Source organism: Rhinopithecus roxellana, chromosome 19 (genome assembly GCF_007565055.1).
Source record: "Rhinopithecus roxellana isolate Shanxi Qingling chromosome 19, ASM756505v1, whole genome shotgun sequence".
Lineage (NCBI taxonomy): Eukaryota > Metazoa > Chordata > Mammalia > Primates > Cercopithecidae > Rhinopithecus > Rhinopithecus roxellana.
Window position 1 is genome coordinate 8,034,392 of NC_044567.1, and position 19,248 is coordinate 8,053,639.

At 39.1% G+C, this 19,248-nt stretch overlaps 1 protein-coding gene across 6 annotated transcripts in view; it reads right to left on the minus strand.

The window, feature by feature from the left end:
• SPAG9 (sperm associated antigen 9) overlaps positions 1-19,248 on the minus strand; it is a 160,474-nt gene that overhangs the window by 96,520 nt on the left and 44,706 nt on the right. For 5 of the 6 annotated variants that reach the window (XM_010386202.2, XM_010386203.2, XM_010386205.2 and 2 more), the window contains exon 3: positions 1,586-1,656. In XM_010386202.2, coding sequence (XP_010384504.1) covers positions 1,586-1,656 — 71 coding nt within the window. Of the gene's footprint in view, positions 1-1,585; positions 1,657-15,332; positions 15,376-19,248 lie in introns of those variants that run through there. The other variant, XM_030922957.1, reaches the window with a different exon arrangement.

Below are 19,248 nucleotides of genomic sequence, written 5' to 3' on the forward strand. Positions count from 1 at the left end.
AGTACATTTTCTTTTATTTATTTATTTATTGTTTTATTATTATCCTTTATGTTCTAGGGTACATGTGCATAACGTGCAGGTTTGCTACATATGTACACATGTGCCATGTTGGTGTGCTGCACCCATTAACTCATCATCTACATTAGGTATGTCTCCTAATGCTATCCCTCCTCCCAACCCCCAACCCCCACCCCTCCAACAGGCCCCAGTGTGTGATGTTCCCATTCCTGTGTCCAGGTGTTCTAATTGTTCAATTCCCACCTATGAGTGAGAACATGTGGTGTTTGGTTTTCTGTTCTTGCGATAGTTTGCTGAGAATGATGGTTTCCAGCTGCATCCATGTCCCTACAAAGGACATGAACTCATCCTTTTCTATGGCTGCATAGTATTCCATGGTATATATGTGCCACATTTTCTTAATCCAGTCTGTCAATGATGGACATCTGGGTTGGTTCCAAGTCTTTGCTATTGTGAATAGGGCCACAATAAACATACGTGTGTATGTGTCTTTATAGCAGCATGATTTGTAATCCTTTGGGTATATACCCAGTAATGGGATGGCTGGGTCATACAGTATTTCTAGTTCTAGATCCTTGAGGAATCGCCACACTGCCTTCCACAATGGTTGAACTAGTTTACAGTCCCACCAACAGTGTAAATGTGTTCCTACTTCTCCACATCCTCTCCAGCACCTGCTGTCTCCTGACTTTTTAATGATTGCCATTCTAACTGGTATGAGATGGTATCTCATTGTGGTTTTGATTTGCATTTCTCTGATGGCCAGTGATGATGAGCATTTTTTCATGTGTCTGTCGGCTGCATAAATGTCTTCTTTTGAGAAGTGTCTGTTCATATCCTTTGCCCACTTTTTGATGGGGTTGTTTTTTTCTTGTAAATTTGTTTGAGTTCTTTGTAGGTTCTGGATATTAGCCCTTTGTCAGATGACTAGATTGCAAAAATTTTCTCCCATTCTGTAGTTTGCCTGTTGACTCCTCAAGTACATTTTCTAATTTCCTTTGAGGAGATTGTGTGCTGAAACTGTTAACTTAAAATACTGAAAACTCATGCAAAAAACCTACTTTTTAGTTATTTTGATTTAACGCATTATAATTTGTGCTTAATATAAGCACAATAATATATTTGTCATGAGCTTAATGCAAATAAGTCCTTTACACTGGATAACAAACGTAGAGACCCTTTACCAATAACTTACCAATCCATAATTTCCAAACTGGTAATAAAACAAATCATTTCTCTCATCTTAGCATCACAGAAACTTCATTATGTACACATAGGTTTTTGCTTAGCCAGCCAAGGAAACAAGTACTATAGCTGCCTCAAATAACAATTATTCCGTAGCATACTAATTCACCACATGAAAAGCTAATTCCAGAAAAAAACAAGAAAAGTTGACATTTGGTAACTAGGTAAATGTCACATGAAACTTAATGTTTTCTTGAAAGAATCCCCAAGAATTATTCTTTTTTAAAAAATTCTGATTTTCAAAGAAAAATTAAGACATATTTTCTAAGGTTCATTTCTTTGTCTCAATAATAGCATTGTAATGAAAAACCTAGAAACCCACCTCAGTGTGTCTTTGATGTAATGCATTATATTCCTTCTTCAGTTCTGCTTCTCTTTCTTCAAGTCTGCTAACTGAAATTAAATACATACACTTGATCAAAACAAAACAAGAAATTTACTTGAAAAAGTACACGTTTAAACTTAGAATGGGCTATCCATAATCCTTAGCAACTTTCAGACTCAGTGTTCCATATGCAAGTCTTCACAAAGCAGTGACTTCATTTCATCATCCTTCGTAATGAAAACTTTCAGACGAGGGGAATACATTACACTGGTTCTCTAATATTCCTATATTTATCAGGTCATCCCCCTAAACAGTTTTTTTTTTTTAACATGATACAGAATTAACTCTTTCAAAAACACAAATCACCTCATCAAAGTTTTAAACTGGGATTAGGGCCCAAATCATTTATTTCCTACACTACTCAAGCTCTTTTTTTTAGCACTGGCAGTTTGTGAAAGTTGATTGTTTATAAGTACTTTTTTGGCTTCAGGTCTTCTCAATTTCAGGGACTCATCTTCTTTTATTTAGCTCCCTCTGCTGATGGGTTTTGTGAGTGGCACTGACTTGAGGTAGTGCTCACAGAATACAACTTTAGGGTATTTAAAAAAAAAAAAAGTTTTATTAATAGATTCTGAGGTACAGAATGTCAGGACAGGATTCCACAGGAAAGAATAACTGACAGCAAAGAGGAATGATTCAGGTAGGAGGTGGTATCCACACAGAACCACAAAGGATGAAATTACAGTACTCAAGAAAGAAGGTAATGAGAGCATTCCTGACACTGTTACTACAGAGAAGGGAACACAAAACCATGCCAGAGGTGAGGCAGAGAGTGGTGGTGAGGCAGAGGGGAGACTGGCCAGACTGGAGGAGCCCATACTTGGCTAAGGAGCAGTGGGAGACAGTCTGGGGAGAAATAAAGCTGGTGCTAGAGGAGTTGGTCAAAGTACTCATATATGTCTGTTGGAAAGCCTTAGCATAGTTGAAAATGTTCCCTGGGTTTAAGGGTCAGCTGGCTGCAAACAGGCAAGGCTGTGTGTAATCTACAACTGGTAACTGTGGAGGACAGCTGTAGAAGGAACTAGTATGAACTAATACTCCAACAGCAGATATATGAATGTTCTATATGCCTCCTAATATTAACACACCAGAAACCAAACAAAACATAGCTTGTGCTGCCCAGAAAATTCATTTTGGGTTTGTGTACCTTTACTTACCATAATTTGTTTAAATATCTTGAAAATATGTGATTAGGAAAACTGTAGCTCTCTTTGTTTTGATTTGTTTCTAATTCAAGCCTATGTGTCGTTGGCTTATTACATTTGCACCAGAGTAAACACACACTACAGTACCCACGGAGCACATTTTGTCATGCCACGCAAGTGATGAGTACATCTTCTGCTCATCTTATCCTTTGGCTGAAAGCGATAATAAGCAAATTTATTATGCAGATGTGTCATGATAAAATAATAGATGATAAAACCATAAATTAATTTTTAAAATAAATTTAATTCTACGATTTTTATTTGACAACAGGAAATCCAAGCAAATTATGGATATTTAATCATCTCAAAATAAACATTTTCTACTACTTCTTGTCATTTAAGCTGATTAAAAGCTTAAAGGAATTCTGAGACTACTGGACAAACCATATCTATTTTCAACTGTTCATCTTTTTGAATCATTCTTTTATTGATAATGTGCAACAAAAACAAAAATTGGATGCTGAGGCTAAAATAAAATCCAACTATCATTCATAACCCACAATTTCAAATTTGTGCTCAATAGTAGAGCCTTATTATTCTTGTCAGCTAATGATATAAATTCATAAATAAATTTATATCACCAACACCACCACTATTAACAGCAGCCAACAATATCAAGTGCTTATTATGTACCATACAGTCCTAAGAACTGCATATAAACTAACTTATTTGAGCCTAACATTAACCTTATGATAAAAGTATTATTATTACATCCATGGTAGCGATGAGGAAACCGAAACAAATAGGAGCTAAGTAACTTGCCCAAAGTCACACAGATAGGAAATGGCAAAGCAAGGATTCCTATCAGAATCTGGCTCCAGAATCTGTGTTCTTAATTCCCATGCTATACTGCTTCTCAGCAAATACTCCTTTTAATCTGTTTTGTATATTGGAGTTTACTTTAAGATTTCACTTTGGGCAGAGGGGAGTATGCTTCAAACAAAAACTTCCTCTGTTCTTACGGAAACAACCCATTCACAGATACTTTGACACAAAGGCATCAAACTGCCAAGCAAAATGTGTACCCAAGTCAGGGAGATGCACATTAAAACCAAAATGCAACACCACCATGCTTCTGAATGGCTACAATGAAAAACACAGTACACCAAGTGCTAGTACGGATGTGGAACTACTGGAACTTTCATAAACTATGGTATATGGTTTCATACACCGGAACTTGGTATGCCCAATTTGAAAACTGTTTGACAAGATTTAATTAAGTTGAATGTTTGCCAACCCTATGATAAAACAATGTCATTGCTAGAAAGCCTATATATTTGTTCACCCAAAGGCATTTAAAACAATATTCAAAGAAGCACAGTCTGAAAACAACCCAACTGTTCATCAAGAGTAGAATGGATAAATATTCATGTACTGAAATACTGCATAATGTGAATAAACAAATTATTGCCACACACAACATCATGGACCAATGGCACAAATATGATGTTGAAGGAAAGAAGCAGAAACAAACGAATACAAAATTCAAAGACATAACACAAAACTAATCTGAAATGTTAGAAGTCAGGATAGTAGTTACCTCTAGGGAGGAGTTAGTGATCTGATGTATTTATGTCTGTACAGCCCCAGCCCACCTCAGTTCAAAGACAACGTGCATCCATTCACACAGGCACTTTCCTCTGCTTGAATACTCATTCTTCCTTATGTTATCCAACAATGGCTATGAATTCAAGTAGAATGGGATTTAAACAAACTATGCGGAACCATAACAAACAACCTTTGTTGCTCTGACTTTAGCATTCTCAGGGAGAGAACAAAAATGTTACTGAATAGACTGGATAAAGAAAATGTGGTGGCTCACGCCTGTAATCCCAGCACTTTGGGAGGCCAAGGTGGGCGGATCACAAGGTCAGAAGTTCGAGAACAGCCTGGTCAACATGGTGAAACCCTATCTCTACTAAAAATACAAAAATTAGCTGGCTGTCGGGGGGGATGCACCTGTAATCCCAATCACTCAGGACGCTGAGGTAGGAGAACTGCTTGAACCTGGGAGGCGGAGATGGCACTGCTGTACTCCAGCCTGGGTAACAGAGCCAGACTCCATCTCGAAAAGAAAGAAAATAAAAGAAGAACGAGGCTGGGTACAGTGGTTCATGGCCTGTAATCCCAGCACCTTGGGAGGCCGAGGCAGGCAGACCTCCCAGGACTTTGGGAGGCCAAGGTGGGCATATCACTTGAGGTCAGGAGTTTTGAGACTAGTCTGGCAAATGTGGCAAAACCCCATCTCTACCAAAAATACAAAAATTAGCCAGGCGTGATGGCACGCACCTGTAATCCCAGCTACTCAGGAGGCTGAGGCATGAGAATCGCTTGAGCCCAGGAGGCAGGGGTTGTAGTGAGCCATGATTGCATCATCATAGCACTCCAGCATGGGCAACAGAGGGGAAACACTGTCTCAAAGAAAAAAAAGAACGAGATAATGTCCTTGAAGCTTTGATACAGTATTTTTTTTTTTTTTTTTTTTTTAAAGACAAAGTCTCACTCCATGGCCCAGGCTGGAGTACCCAGCTCACTGCAACCTCTGCCTCCTGGGATCAAGCAGTTCTTGTGCCTCAGCCTCCCAAGTATCTGGGACTACAGACAAGCACACACCACCACGCTCAGTTAATTTTTTCTATTTTTAATAGAGATGGGGTTTCACTATGTTGTCCAGGCTGGTCTTGAACTCCTGACCTCAAGTGATCCACCCACCTCAGCCTCCCAAAGTGCTAGGATTACAGGTGTGAGCCACCACACCCAGCCCGGAATAACTACTCTTATTTGTCCAACAGACACTTGCACCAATGCCTGAAGATATTAAAATGGGTGTCCTATGCAACGTATCTTATAACAGCCAAATTGGAACCACTCTCAAATTTGTGATTAGGGAGACTGGATAAGCAAACTGTGACAAGTATATGATAGAGTACAATGCGGTGGCTTTGCTACTTCTTTGTTATGCAACTTTGGGAAAGTTAACTTCTCTGGGCCTAAGTGTCCTTACTTGTAAATGAGGAATAGTAACAGTACATCGAAGTTGATTATTAGGATTAAGCGAGTTAATATTTGTAAAGTATTTCCTTTGCAGTGTCTGTAAACATGACACTGTAAAGTCATGTCTTACAAACATGTGTTTTTTTGTTTGTTTGAGATGGAGTCTTGCTCTGTCACCCAGGCTGGGATGCATTGGCATGATCTCGGCTCACTGCAACCTCTGCCTCCTGGGTTCAAGTGATTCTCATACCTCAGCCTCCCAAGTAGCTGGGATTCCAGGCGCGTGCCACCATGCCTGACTAATTTTTGTATTTTTAGTAGAGATGGGGTTTCACCATGTTGGCCAGGCTAGTCTCAAACTCCTGACCTGAGGTGACCCACCCACCTCAGCCTCCCAAAGTGCTGGGATTACAGGCGTGAGCCACAGCGCCTGGCCAAAACTGTGTTTTTCAAGTAAATAACATTAATTAGAGATACCTGTCAAAAGATATGCAGTATATATCTGTACGTACTGACACAAAACAGTGCCTAGAACTGAATTGGAAGGATGTTGAATATATATTGCTGAAAGTAAAAAATACAAAACAATATGCCACAAAACAGTAAGATGTCTACAAAGCCACAAAACTGGACTGTCTCCCCCAAAGCTGCTCTTTCACACAGTCTTCTTAATCAGGCAAAAATCTTGCAGTCATCCTTTTGCTTTTCTCTTTCCCTCGTATCACGTATCCAGTCTATCAGCAAATTCTGTTTATTCTATGTTTCAAAATAAGTCAGAATCACTGGGCACAGTGGCTCACACCTGTAATCCCAGCACTTTAGGAGGCCAAGGCGAGCAGATCGCGAGGTCAAGAGATCGAGACCATCCTGGCCACCATGGTGAAACCCCATCTCTACTAAAAATAGAAAAATGAGCTGGGCGTGGTGGCGCACGCCTGTAATCCCAGCTGCTTGGGAGGCTGAAGCAGGAGAATCACTTGAACCCAGGAGGCAGAGGTTGCAGTGAGCCGAGACTGTGCCACTGCAACTCCAGCCTGGCGACAGAGTGAGACTCCGTCTCAAAACACAAACAAACAAACAAACAGAATCTCACCACTTTTTACCACCTTCATCACTCTCACCTTGACCCAAGACATCATCTCTTGCTTAGGTTATTACAATAATAATCCGCGTCTCCTGACTAGTTTCTCTACTTAGTCTTTGTTTCCTATATTCTCAAAATAGAGATGGAATCAAATAGTGACCAACCACTCAAAACTTCAGTGCTTCCGATTTCATTCTAAAAAGGAAAAAAAAAATTCTTACAATGGTCTATAAGACTTTTCTGGATCTGACTGTCAAGTCACAACACTCTTTGTTCCCCATCCCCATGGAGAACTCTTACTTCCTGACCTAACTGTTACGGACTGAATTGCCCTCCCTCATCCCCCAAATTCATAGGTTGAAGCTCTAGCTCCCGATATGACTGCATCTGGGGAATAGAGCCTTTAAGAAGAAAATTAAGGGCCAGGCGCGGTGGCTCACACCTGTAATCCCAGCACTTTGGGAGGCCGAGGCAGGTGGATTACCAGGGCAGGAGTTCAAGACCAGCCTGGCCAACATGGTGAAACCCCATCTCTACTAAAAATACAAAAATTAGCCAGGCGTCATGGCAAATAACAGTAATCCTAGCTACTCGGGAGGTTGAGGCAGGAGGATCGCTTGAATCTGGGAGACAGAGGTTGCTGTGAGCTGAGATTGCACCAATGCACTCCAGCCTGAGCGACAGAGTGGGACTCTGTCTTTTTTTTTTTTTTTAAGGCAGAGGAAGGTAGGTAATTAAGGTTGAATGAGGTAATTAGGGTGAGCCCTGATCCAACAGGGCTGGTATCCTTATAACAGCAAGAGATAGGGAAAAGGCCACGTTAGGACACAGAGATAAGGCAGCCACCTGCAAGCTAAGGAGAAAGGCCTCAGGAGAAACCAAATCTGCTTGTATTATGGATCTCAGATTTCCAGCCTCCAGACTGTGAGAAATAAATTTCTGCTATTGAAGCCACCTAGTCTGTAACATTTTGTTATGGCAGCCCTAGCTGACTAATACCATTAGGTAAACCTCAGAGAGAAGCTTTTTTTTTTATCCTTGAGACAGAGTCTCGCTCTGTCCCAGGCTGGAGTGCAATGGCGCAATCTCGGCTCACTGCAACCTCCACCTCCCTGGTTGAAGTGATTCTCCTGCTCAGCCTCCCTGAGTAGCTGGGATTATAGGCGCGCACCACCACACCCAGCTAATTTTTGTATTTTTAGTAGAGATGGGGTTTTACCATGTTGGTCAGGATGGTCTCGATCTTAGAGATGGGGTTTTACCATGTTGGTCAGGACTCGATCTCCTGACCTCGTGATTCACCCACCTCGGCCTCCCAAAGTGCTGGGATTACAGGCATGAGCCACCGCGCCCAGCTGAGAGAAGTTTTTATACAAGGTGTTTGTCAACTGACTTGGTCAGAGCTGGGTTTATACCTTACAGAACAAAACATTATAATGCCACAAAACAAAATCAGGTCCTGACTGATTCTATGCCAGCTTCCTAATCAATGTCTGTTTGCATTGCTTTGTTGTCAAATGTACACCACTTAATAGTGAGATCAGGCCAGGAGCAGTGGCTCAAACCTGTAATCCCAGCACTTTGAGAGGCCAAGGCGGGCAGATCACCTGAGGTCAGAAGTTCGAGACCAGCCTGGCCAACGTGGTGAAACCCTGTCTCTACTACTAATACAAAAATTAGCTGGGCGTGGTGGTGCAAGCCTGTAATCCTAGCTACTCGGAAGGCTGAGGCAGGAGAATCACTTGAACCTGGGAGGTGGAGGTTGCAGTGAGCCGAGATGGCAACACTGCACCCCAGCCTGGGCAACAAGAGCAAAACTCTGTCTCCAAAAAAAAAAAAAAAAAAAAAAAAAAAGGCTTGTGGGAAGGAGACACATACCACAATATAGCACTAATTTTGGGAGATTTCCAATATTTAGCTAAAGAATATGACCATTGTTCACATTAGCTTAGGTTCAGCCATAAAAATTCCTTAAAGTTCTAGTAATCATTTTGTTCTCCTTGAGCATTTTGAATTATTTCTATCATTAATCCCTTCAGCCTCCATTCACAGCTTTCTAACCCATCAGGGTTACTTTTTGCTAAATTTACTTCCATTTGGCATCACAGTCTTACTTTTGCCTCAAAATAACATTTGATAAACTATCAATCCATTCTCTAACCATCTCTTTCAAAAGGTGAAATGGTTATATTTACTAATCTCATATAAATAATATACATACATATCTGTATTTTTTTATTTAATAGCAACCATTTATCACAGAAAAAGGGCATTAAGCACATGCAAACTACCTGGAGTTACAGATGACTTGTCCCTTTTGTTAATTTTTTTTAATAGACTTCATTTTTAGAGCAGTTTTAGGGTCACAGCAAAATTGAATGGAAGTACAGAAAATTTCCACATATTTGCAGCCCCCCTACACAGGCAACCTCTCCTATCATCAACATCTAGAATCAGAGTGGTATACTTGTTACAATCGATGACCCTACACTGACACATGCTTATCACCCAAAGTATATCAGTTACATTAGGGTCCACTCTTGGTGTTGTATACTCTACAGCTATTGACGAAAATATGACATGTAACCACCATTACAGTATCAAACAAAATAGGTTCACTGCCTTAAAAATTCTCTGTGCTCCACCTATTAATCCTCCCTACCATCTCCCAAACCTTGACAATCAATTATCTTTTCACTGTCTCCATAGTTTTGCCTTTTCCAGAATGTCGTATAGTTGGAATCATATAGTACCTAGCCTTTTCAGATTGGCTTCTTTCACTTAGTAATACGCATTTGAGGTTCCTCCATATCTTTTTGTTTTTGTTTTTGAGACAGTCTTGCTCTTCCTCCCAGGCTGGAGTGTAGTGGCATGATCTCAGCTCACTGCAACCTCCGCCTGCCAGGTTCAAGCAATTCTTGTGCCTCAGCCTTCCAAGTAGCTGGGAATACAGGCACCCACCACCACGCCTGGCTAATTTTTGTATTTTAGTAGACACAGGGTTTCGCCATGTTTGCCAGGCTAGTCTCGAACTCCTGACCTCAGGAGATCCACCCACCTCCGCCTCTCAAAGTGCTGGGATTACAGGCGTGAGCCACCACACACAACCTACTCCACGTCTTTTCCTGGACGAATAGTTTAATTCTTTTTTGTACTAACATTCCATTGTCTAGATTACCATAGTTTATGCTTGTTATTTTCATAAGAGCTAAAGGTCTCAAAAGTACAGGCCTTAAACATTTACTATCTCTCTCACACACAAAATTTCATGTTTTTAATGCACAGAGAGTGGTATTTTAAGATATTTTCAACCTACTGTTACATATTAGAAACTTGTATGCTGGTCGGGCGCAGTGGTTCATGCCTGCAATCCCAACACTTTGGGAAGCCGAGGAGGGCGTATCTCCAGAGGTCAGGAGTTCAAGACCAGCCTGGCCAAAATGGCAAAACCCCATCTCTACTAAAAATACAGAAAAATTTAGCTGGGCATGGTGGTGCATGCCTGTAATCTCAGCTACTTGGGAGGCTGAGGCAGGAGGATCGTTTGAACCTGTGAGGTGGAGGTTGCAGTGAGCCAAAACTGTGCCACTGCACTCCAGCCTGGGCCACAGGATGAGACTTCATCTCAAAAAAAAAAAAATGGTATACTGATGACGTCTATCTTTTCGCTAAGTTTTTGATACAAAATAAATCATAAAGTAACGTAAATTAACCTCCGTCTCAGCTTTTTATATAAATGTATTTTGTCTGTAACCTGTTAAATAACAGGCAAAATACTGAATTTTGCAACATCTAAAATAAAAGCAGGCCAGGCATGGTGGCTCACACCTGTAATCCCAGCACTTTGGGAGGCCAAGGTGGGTGGATCACCTGAGGTCAGGAGTTTGAGACCAGCCTGGCCAACATGGGGAAATCCTGTCTCTACTAAAAACAAAAATCAGCCGGACGTGGTGGCACATGCCTGTAATCCCAGCTACTTGGGAGGCTGAGACAGGAGAATTGCTTGAACCTGGGAGGCAGAGGTTGCAGTGAGCCAAGATCGTGCCATTGCACTCCAGCCTGGGTGACAGACCCAGACTCCATCTCAAAAATAAATAAATAAATAAAATAATAATAAAATGGAATTTTAAAAAATAAAAGCAGACAAATTATCTCAGGGTTAAAATATCTACATAAATTAGACGTAAATATTATCCTCTAGCATAAGTATTATCCACTTCCATCTTTCTCTCCACTTCAGTAAATGAGTAAATTAGAGCCTGTTCACCTCAGTCTACTTACTCAACGCCCTTAACTAATTCATTTATCTTTCCCATTAAAATCAAACAGGTTTATCATTCTGCTTAGTTATATTCAGACGTGTCACTGATAGCTAATCATACAAATAAAACAAGATGACTAATATACTACCAACTCGTAGTCGGCAACCACAGCACTGTAAAGATGGTTCAAACATTAAGTTATCTACTTACCCATTTATGAACTAGGAACTAAACAAGTCAAGATGCCAAGAGGAAACCCAAGGAATATCTTCCCAAAGTGGTTGTTCATTATACTCAACTCTTCAAAACTATATTACTACAGACTTTCAGATAGCAAAGTTAGAGTTTTGGTTGTTTCTAGCTCTGGCAAGATATATAGGCAATTGAAACAAGAGTGGAGGGTATCCCATAAAAGAATATTATTCAGTTATGAAAAGGAAGAAAGTACTTGACATATGCTACAACATCAATGAACCTTTATGCTAGGTGAAAAAAGCCAGTCACAAAAGACCATATATTGTATGATTCTATTATTATGAAATGTCCTGGCTGGGCACAGTGGCTCACGCCTGTAATCTCAGGACTTTGGGAGGCCAAGGCGGGTGGGTGGATCACGAGGTCAGGAGATTGAGATCATCCTGGCTAACACAGTGAAACCTCATCTCTACTAAAAACACACACAAAAAAATTAGCTGGGCGTTGTGGCGGGCGCCTGTAGTCCCAGCTACTCAGGAGGCTGAGGCACAAGAATCACTTGAACCCGGGAGGCGGACCTTGCAGTGAGCCAAGGATCGCGCCACTGCACTCCACTCTGGGCGACAGAGCAAGACTCCGGCTCAAAAAAAAAAAAAAAGAAAGAAATGTCCAGAACAGGCAAATTTATAGAGACAAAAATTAGCTTAGTGGTTTTCAGGGACTAGGGGGAAGCAGAAAAGCAGGAGTAAGTGTAACAGGTATGAGGGGGTGGTTCTTTTTGGGGTCATAGAAATGTTCTGGAATTAGTGGTGGTGGTTGTACAACCTTGAAAACTGTACTAAAAATCTGCTGAATTGTACACTTCAAAATGGTGAATTTTGGCCAGGTGTGGTGGTTCACGCCTGTAATCCCAACACTTTGGGAGGCCAAGGAGGACAGATCACCTGAGATCAGGAGTTCGAGACCAGCCTGGCCAACATGCTGAAACCCCATCTCTACTAAAAACACAAAAAAATTAGCTGGGCGTGGTGGCAGGCACCTGTAATCCCAGCTACTCGGGAGGCTGAGGCAAGAGAATTGCTTGAATCTGGGAGGTAGAGGTTGCAGTGAGCCAAGATCGCACCATTTTACTCCAGCCTGGGCAACTAGAACAAAATTCCATCTCAAAAAATATATATATAAATAAATGAAATAAAATGGTGGATTTTATGATATGTGAATTAGATTTCAATTTTCAATTTTATTTTTAAAAAGAGACAGGGTCTTGCTATTTTTGCCCAGCCTGGTTATGAACTCCTGGGCTCAAGCGATCCTCCTGGCTCCCAAAGTGCTGGAATTATAGGCACGAACCACCACGCCCAGCCTGGATTTCAATTTTTAAAAGGGTCATTTGAAACCTATCCCTTAACGCAAGCATGAGGAAATTACTTCTTAATTTAATAACCTATTTTTTAAAGAAAAAAGTCAAATGGTAAGGGATCAAAAAGAAAATCTCAACATTTATGCTATAAGAGAAGGACATTTAATGAAATGAATATCTTCCTCAGATAATTCACAGGAGAAAGAACAGGCAGATGGTTGCTAAGCCTTAGGTACAACCAATCCTTTGCCTCAACACTTGGGCAAAATAACACACTAATGGCCCCTACTAAGGCTGTTAAGCTGAGGCAAAGACTGGCCAGATGTTAACCAAAACAGTTTCCCCTTTTGCTTGGACAAAAAGCTAGGCTATCCATCCTAGCCCCTGCAGAAGCAGGTAGCCTCTGACTGAATTATAGCCTATCAAGTAGTAGTAAAAGTCATGTGTGCTACTCCTAGACCTGGTCCAGTAAAAACCCTCCACACATGATGCTCCATGCCCTTTACTTCCTCCAACTTAATGCAGGTAAGACAAACTTGGAAGCTATAAAGTGGAAAATGCCCATGTCTTCACAAAAGCCACCCACTTATCTGAAACATCCACTTTTTAAACTTTACATAAGCAAGAAATAACATTTGAGTCATTATATATAATTTTTGTGGCTAGTTCGCTATAGCAACTACAGTTAGCTTAACATATATCAGCTTATAAACATGTACTGAAATCCTCTTAAAAGTTAGCAGTCCAAATTCTCAAAGGTATGTTACCCCATTATGCTTTTTTTTTTTTTTTCCCTCGAGACAGGGTCTCATTCTGTTTCCCAGGCTGGAGTACAATGACACAATCACAGCTCACTGCAGCCTTCACTTCCTGGGCTGAAGCAATCCTCCAGGTTCAAGTGATCCTCCCAAGCAGTTGGCACTATAGGCGTGTGCCACCAGGCCAAGATAATATTTTGATTTTCTGTAGAGACAAGGTCTCACTATGTTGCCCAGGCTGGTCTTGAAATCCTGGTCTCAAGCACTCCTCCCTCCTCGGCTTTCCAAAATACTGAGATTAGAGGCGTGAGCCATTGCCTCCAGTCCCCAATATGTTTTAAGAATAGTTTACTTTGGCTACTCGGGAGGCTGAGACAGAAGAATTGCTTGAACCCAGGAAGTGGAGGCTGCACTGGGCTGAGAGCATGACATTGCACTCCAGGCTGGGTGATGGAGAAAGACTCTGTCGCAAAAAAAAAAAAAAAAAAAAAAAAAAAAAAAGACCAGGCACCATGGCTCACGCTTGTAATCCCAGCACTTTGGGAGGCCAAGGCAGGCGGATCACGAGGTCAGGAGATCAAGATCATCCTGGCCAACACGGTGAAACCCCCTCCCTACTAAAATACAAAAAATTAGCCAGGCATGGTGGCACATGCCTGTAGTCCTAGCTACTAGGGAGGCTGAGGCAGGGAAATCGCTAGAATCCGGGATGTGGGGGCTGCAGTAAGGCAAGATTGCACCACTGCACTCCAGCCTGGCGACACAGCAAGAGTCCATCTCAAAAAAAAAAGAAAAAAAGGATAGTTTATGTCTGTTATTATAAATGATTTTCTGAATGCTATTCTGGTGGTATATTCTCTCCTGCCTAACACCTACAGTAAGAACCTGAACAGAAACTATTTTATGACTTTCTGTATTTCATGTTTTCTTTACCTATACTGCAATTCTAAATTTTAGTATTATCTTTGTAGGTACTTATAATATAAATCATGTAATACAAAGATCATATATAATTGATCATATAAAACATAGAAAATATACACACATACACCGAGATCAAATAATACAAATTCAGAACCTTTCTTTTCTGAAAATACTTACAGTAACACAGTACAACAACATACCCAATGAACTCAGCTTACTCAAGGCCTAAGTCCCATAAGGTAGTATAAACATTTTTGAGAAGGCATTTTAACACGTGGAAGAGCCATTTCTTTAAAGTCCCGAATGCCACTAAGGAATCAGTTAAAGGGAAAAGTAAAGGAAGCAGAAGGGAAGGAGAAAGCAGGAAAGAAAAGTCCACCTGGGCAAGGACTATAGACATCCTCAAAAGCCTCAAGTACCATGAAGTTAACCTATACCTATATTGTTGCATTCCATTTGAAGTGTATTAAAAGATAATTTCATGTTTAATAGTTCCACGTAAACCTAAACTTCAAAATGATCTCAGGGAAAATTCTAAATCCTTGTCATTTTACTCATCAAAACTAGCTCCAAGCCGAGATTAACTGGAAATAAACAAGATTCTGTTCATCCTACCTATCCCAAAACAACTGATAAGTAACTGTCATTTTAAAAATTGCTAATTTTCTGGGGAGTTAAAAAAAAAAAAAAGGCAAATCATGTTACCTAAAAAGAAAAAAAAGTGAGGGGGCAAGAAAAAAGAACTATCAAAAGACAAATCCTAAATTTTCCCTTTATAATAATGAATGGAGATACTTCAGCCTCATTTTGAGCGCTCTTTCTATCCATCTTTCCAAAAAGCAAGAGGATAAGATTAAGGCAGGAAGAGCCACCTGCTCTGCCGGCTCAAAATCAGAGCTTACCTCCTGAGATTGATGGCCTTTGCCAAGTTTGGAACACCTTCCATCTCTGTTGTCTTCTGCCCCATCAGACTGCTGATAGGCCTACGGGGGGAAGAAAGAGAAACAGACCTGCTAGAATGCCATATCCAACTCATTATTTGCCTTCTCAAAAGGAATCATCAGTTTCCATCAGACTGCTGATAGGCCTACGGGGGGAAGAAAGAGAAACAGACCTGCTAGAATGCCATATCCAACTCATTATTTGCCTTCTCAAAAGGAATCATCAGTTTTTACTGTTCCTGGAAGGCAGATAGTCCAACTATTGCTGGGCCTCAGAAGACTGACATGTGGTCTTTCAGAAACTTCTCCTTGAACAATTTAGCATCAGAAGTCCCAAAAGGTAAGCAAGGCTGACTTAAGAGCAAAGAAATCTCAGACAACCACATCAAAACAGTAATAACCTCTCCTCACCAACCAAGTCCTTTCCCATGTCTCTCAACTTCAAAAAATTTTCAGGTATTATATGTTATTAATCAATGACACAATGTGAAATAATATATTTTAAAGCTACCATGAATCAATGATTATATTCTCAAAACAGAGTAGGATAACTTCAAAGAATTCCAGCGGTAGAAACTTCTAGTGATCCGACAGATCCCTATCTTGAAGATGTTATCTAAGCCATCCACAACAAAGTTGATGCTTCTCCTACCTGAAGTCTCTATGTAGGGACAGTCCACGCTTTATCTCTGCACATATTCCTGTGTATCACCCTCATGGCCAAGAAATACTTCCTCATGACCAACCAAAGCCAAAAAATTAATTTTCTCTCACTTTATCTTCCAAAATAACAGATAAACAGCTTGCTATGCTCCTTATCCATCTCTTTATATGTTTGAAGGAATAATCAAATTATTCATATTTTCCCTGTTCTCTAAGCAAATCACCAGACATCCTTTAACTCTTACTCATAAACTTAATTTTCTGATACCTTTAGTTCTAGATATTAATTATAAATTACAACTTTAAGGTTCTCAATAGACAACACTAGACTATAAAAATCAAAGAGCGCAAATACAGATAATAAAACATAAAACAGCTAAAGACCACAAGTATTACCTAATGAAGCAGAAGTAATGTTAGTGTTTGCAAAAACTATCTTGTGCCTAATTTTCTACTTTCCCACTCATATGGAGACTCTAAATAAGAAACAGCTGCTATATATTGTTTATTAAACATATATTCTTAGTATTGCAAAAAACTAGATTCTGATTAAACAGACTAAAAGTAGCTTTCTAAGTAATTAACTTCCTATTCTTTTAAAACCAAAAGATATAATTCAAACTCCTAAAGCTGCCTCATTAAAAAAATACTTTCAACAAAAATACATATGATCATTAAAATATATATATATAATCATTGTAATCTACTTTTATCATTCTTAAAATTATGTAGAAGGAATTGCCTATTGAGATAGAACTAAAATGGAAAAAGTGTCCTATTACAGTATTATTCAATTTTTCCAAAATACTAACATTCATTGCTAATCATGAAGCACAGTAAAGGATCTGATAAAGTTTTGTACAAGCCTGAATGTATTTTTTTAGGTGATTTGAAAAACAGTGACAGAAAATATTTAGGCTCTTTCAAATATTAACTTTGACATGAAATGACACCTGGCAACTTTAAAATGGTTTATGTGCTGTGAAAACTCTTAATCTGTCAATCACCTCGTGTTGAAGGTCTGTTTTAAGCCATTTATTCCTTTAAAATAAAAATTACGTTATTGTTTATGTTAATATCTCCCCCAACTTTCTACCTAGTGGAGTGTTTATTCTTATGACCAAGAAATAAGAAGTGTTTTCCTTCCCATAATAATGTTTCAAAGTGAAGGCTTGAAGGTATTTTATTAGACTAAGATCGATACAAGATGTAAAAAGCAAAGGAATGTTATATGGGGGACGAAAAGGGTAGAAACATCAGAGTATAAGGATCTAATACATTTCACTTCAGTGCCAACATTTTTCCATTTAATTCAAAAAGATGAATTTTCATTTAAAAGAAGGAAGGACGGAATTAAAGAAGAGTCTAAATATAATAGCTTAAAATCATAGCCATGGGTGGAGTGGCATGCGCCTGTAATCTCAGCTACCCAGGAGGGCTGAGGTGGGAGGATCGCTTAAACACAGGAATTAGACCCTCATCTCTTAAAAAAAAAAAAAAAAAAAAAAAACTGTACTCCTCCCAAAAACATAGCCACCAAATTAAGAAGTACCCACTCAAAAAAAAAAAAAAAAAAAAAAAAAAAAAATCACTGCCATCTAAATCTTTTCATCTTCTCCACAAAAGGCAATGGCTCTATACTCAGGGAAAATAACTTGTTGTAAATTCAAGAAGCCTGAGGGTAACAGAAGCTTCCTAAGAGAGAATCAAATAATAGATGATTCTATATCAGCTGTGTGTGCTAATATGTTGTAAATAATGGTTCAAATTCATAAGTTATGACAAGCAAAATGGAATTTGCTACTAACCCTTACTTCTCCAATTCTATTCACATTAGAAATGGCCAAACTATTATATGCCAAGAACCACTAAAGTTCCTTGACCTACTTCCTTAAATATATTCTAAGAAAACTACCAACAGAAGGGAAAACTTGTAGATGTAAAAAAATATTTACTGCAATATGATTCAGTATACCAGGAAAAATGACCAACCAACCAACAGAAGTTTTTGGTTTTTGTATTTTAAGTTTCTTACATTTATTTTACCGAGTCACCTCTTCATTCCACAAAGGATTTGAGATAGCTAACAACAGAGCATAATATATTCATTATACATGTATAAAACGTGGATCAAGAAAAAAAACAATTTAAATATGCCAACCAGGTAAGGTTCAAACTAGTTGTTATGGTTGCATTTCAACTTTTGTTCTGTTTCTGGGTTGCCATGGTAAAAAATGCAGTGGCCATTAAATAATTCTCATTAGAGGAAAAACTAAAGCATAGTCCTCAGGGAAAACAAAAATTGTTAATAGATGGCATAGCTTCTGGATGGTGGATTTATGTGGACATAAAAAATAATAACAAAGATTATACAACAAGGAAAAATACTTAAGATAATGTTAAGGAAAAGATACGAATTAAATATACATTCCAACTGCAATGATATAAAAACATAATATATAGGGAAAAAGGACTAGTAGGCCATATACATAATCTTCCCCTTCCTCCCCACACCAAACTACGATTGCTTTGACCACAAGGACCATATCGTACTCTTGTGTACCACAACCACACCTAGGCAGAATGCTAGGCATACTGGACTAGTTTAATATTTTCAACTGTATTAAAATATCTATACTTGCTTGACTCAAATTTTAGATAATATTTGGCATACAAGATAGAAATACACAACACACAACAGAGACGATGAATATAAAAAGTACTTTCTGACAAAGACCTATTACTGTCACACTATGAACAGCAAAGTTGATTACACTCCTTACACACTTGAAAAGCACCAAGGCTTTCTCAATTCACAACTTCCTTATTCCACATAATATCAATTACAGACTTTTCCTTAAGGTTCGTATTAATTAACAGGAAGTATTATTGCTACTCCTAGATAAGGAATAATATACAGCATTTTAAAAAATCCTTTATTCATGTTGGAAAAAGTAAAAAATATTTCTTATATTGGTTTAGATTTTGAAAAGTAATCAGAAATCTCCAAAATCAAACATGATCAAAAATTGTTTAAAAATGTATTATAGACTCAACTTCTCAACATTGTTAAATCATGCAACGTGATAGATTCCATACTATCAAAAGCTATAAAGTGTGTCTTTTAATTCAGTTCCTATTTCTTTACCTTTTCTTGCTTCTGAAATAGCAAATAACTTTAACCAAAATTTCCCCTTTTAACAAAGGAAGTAGT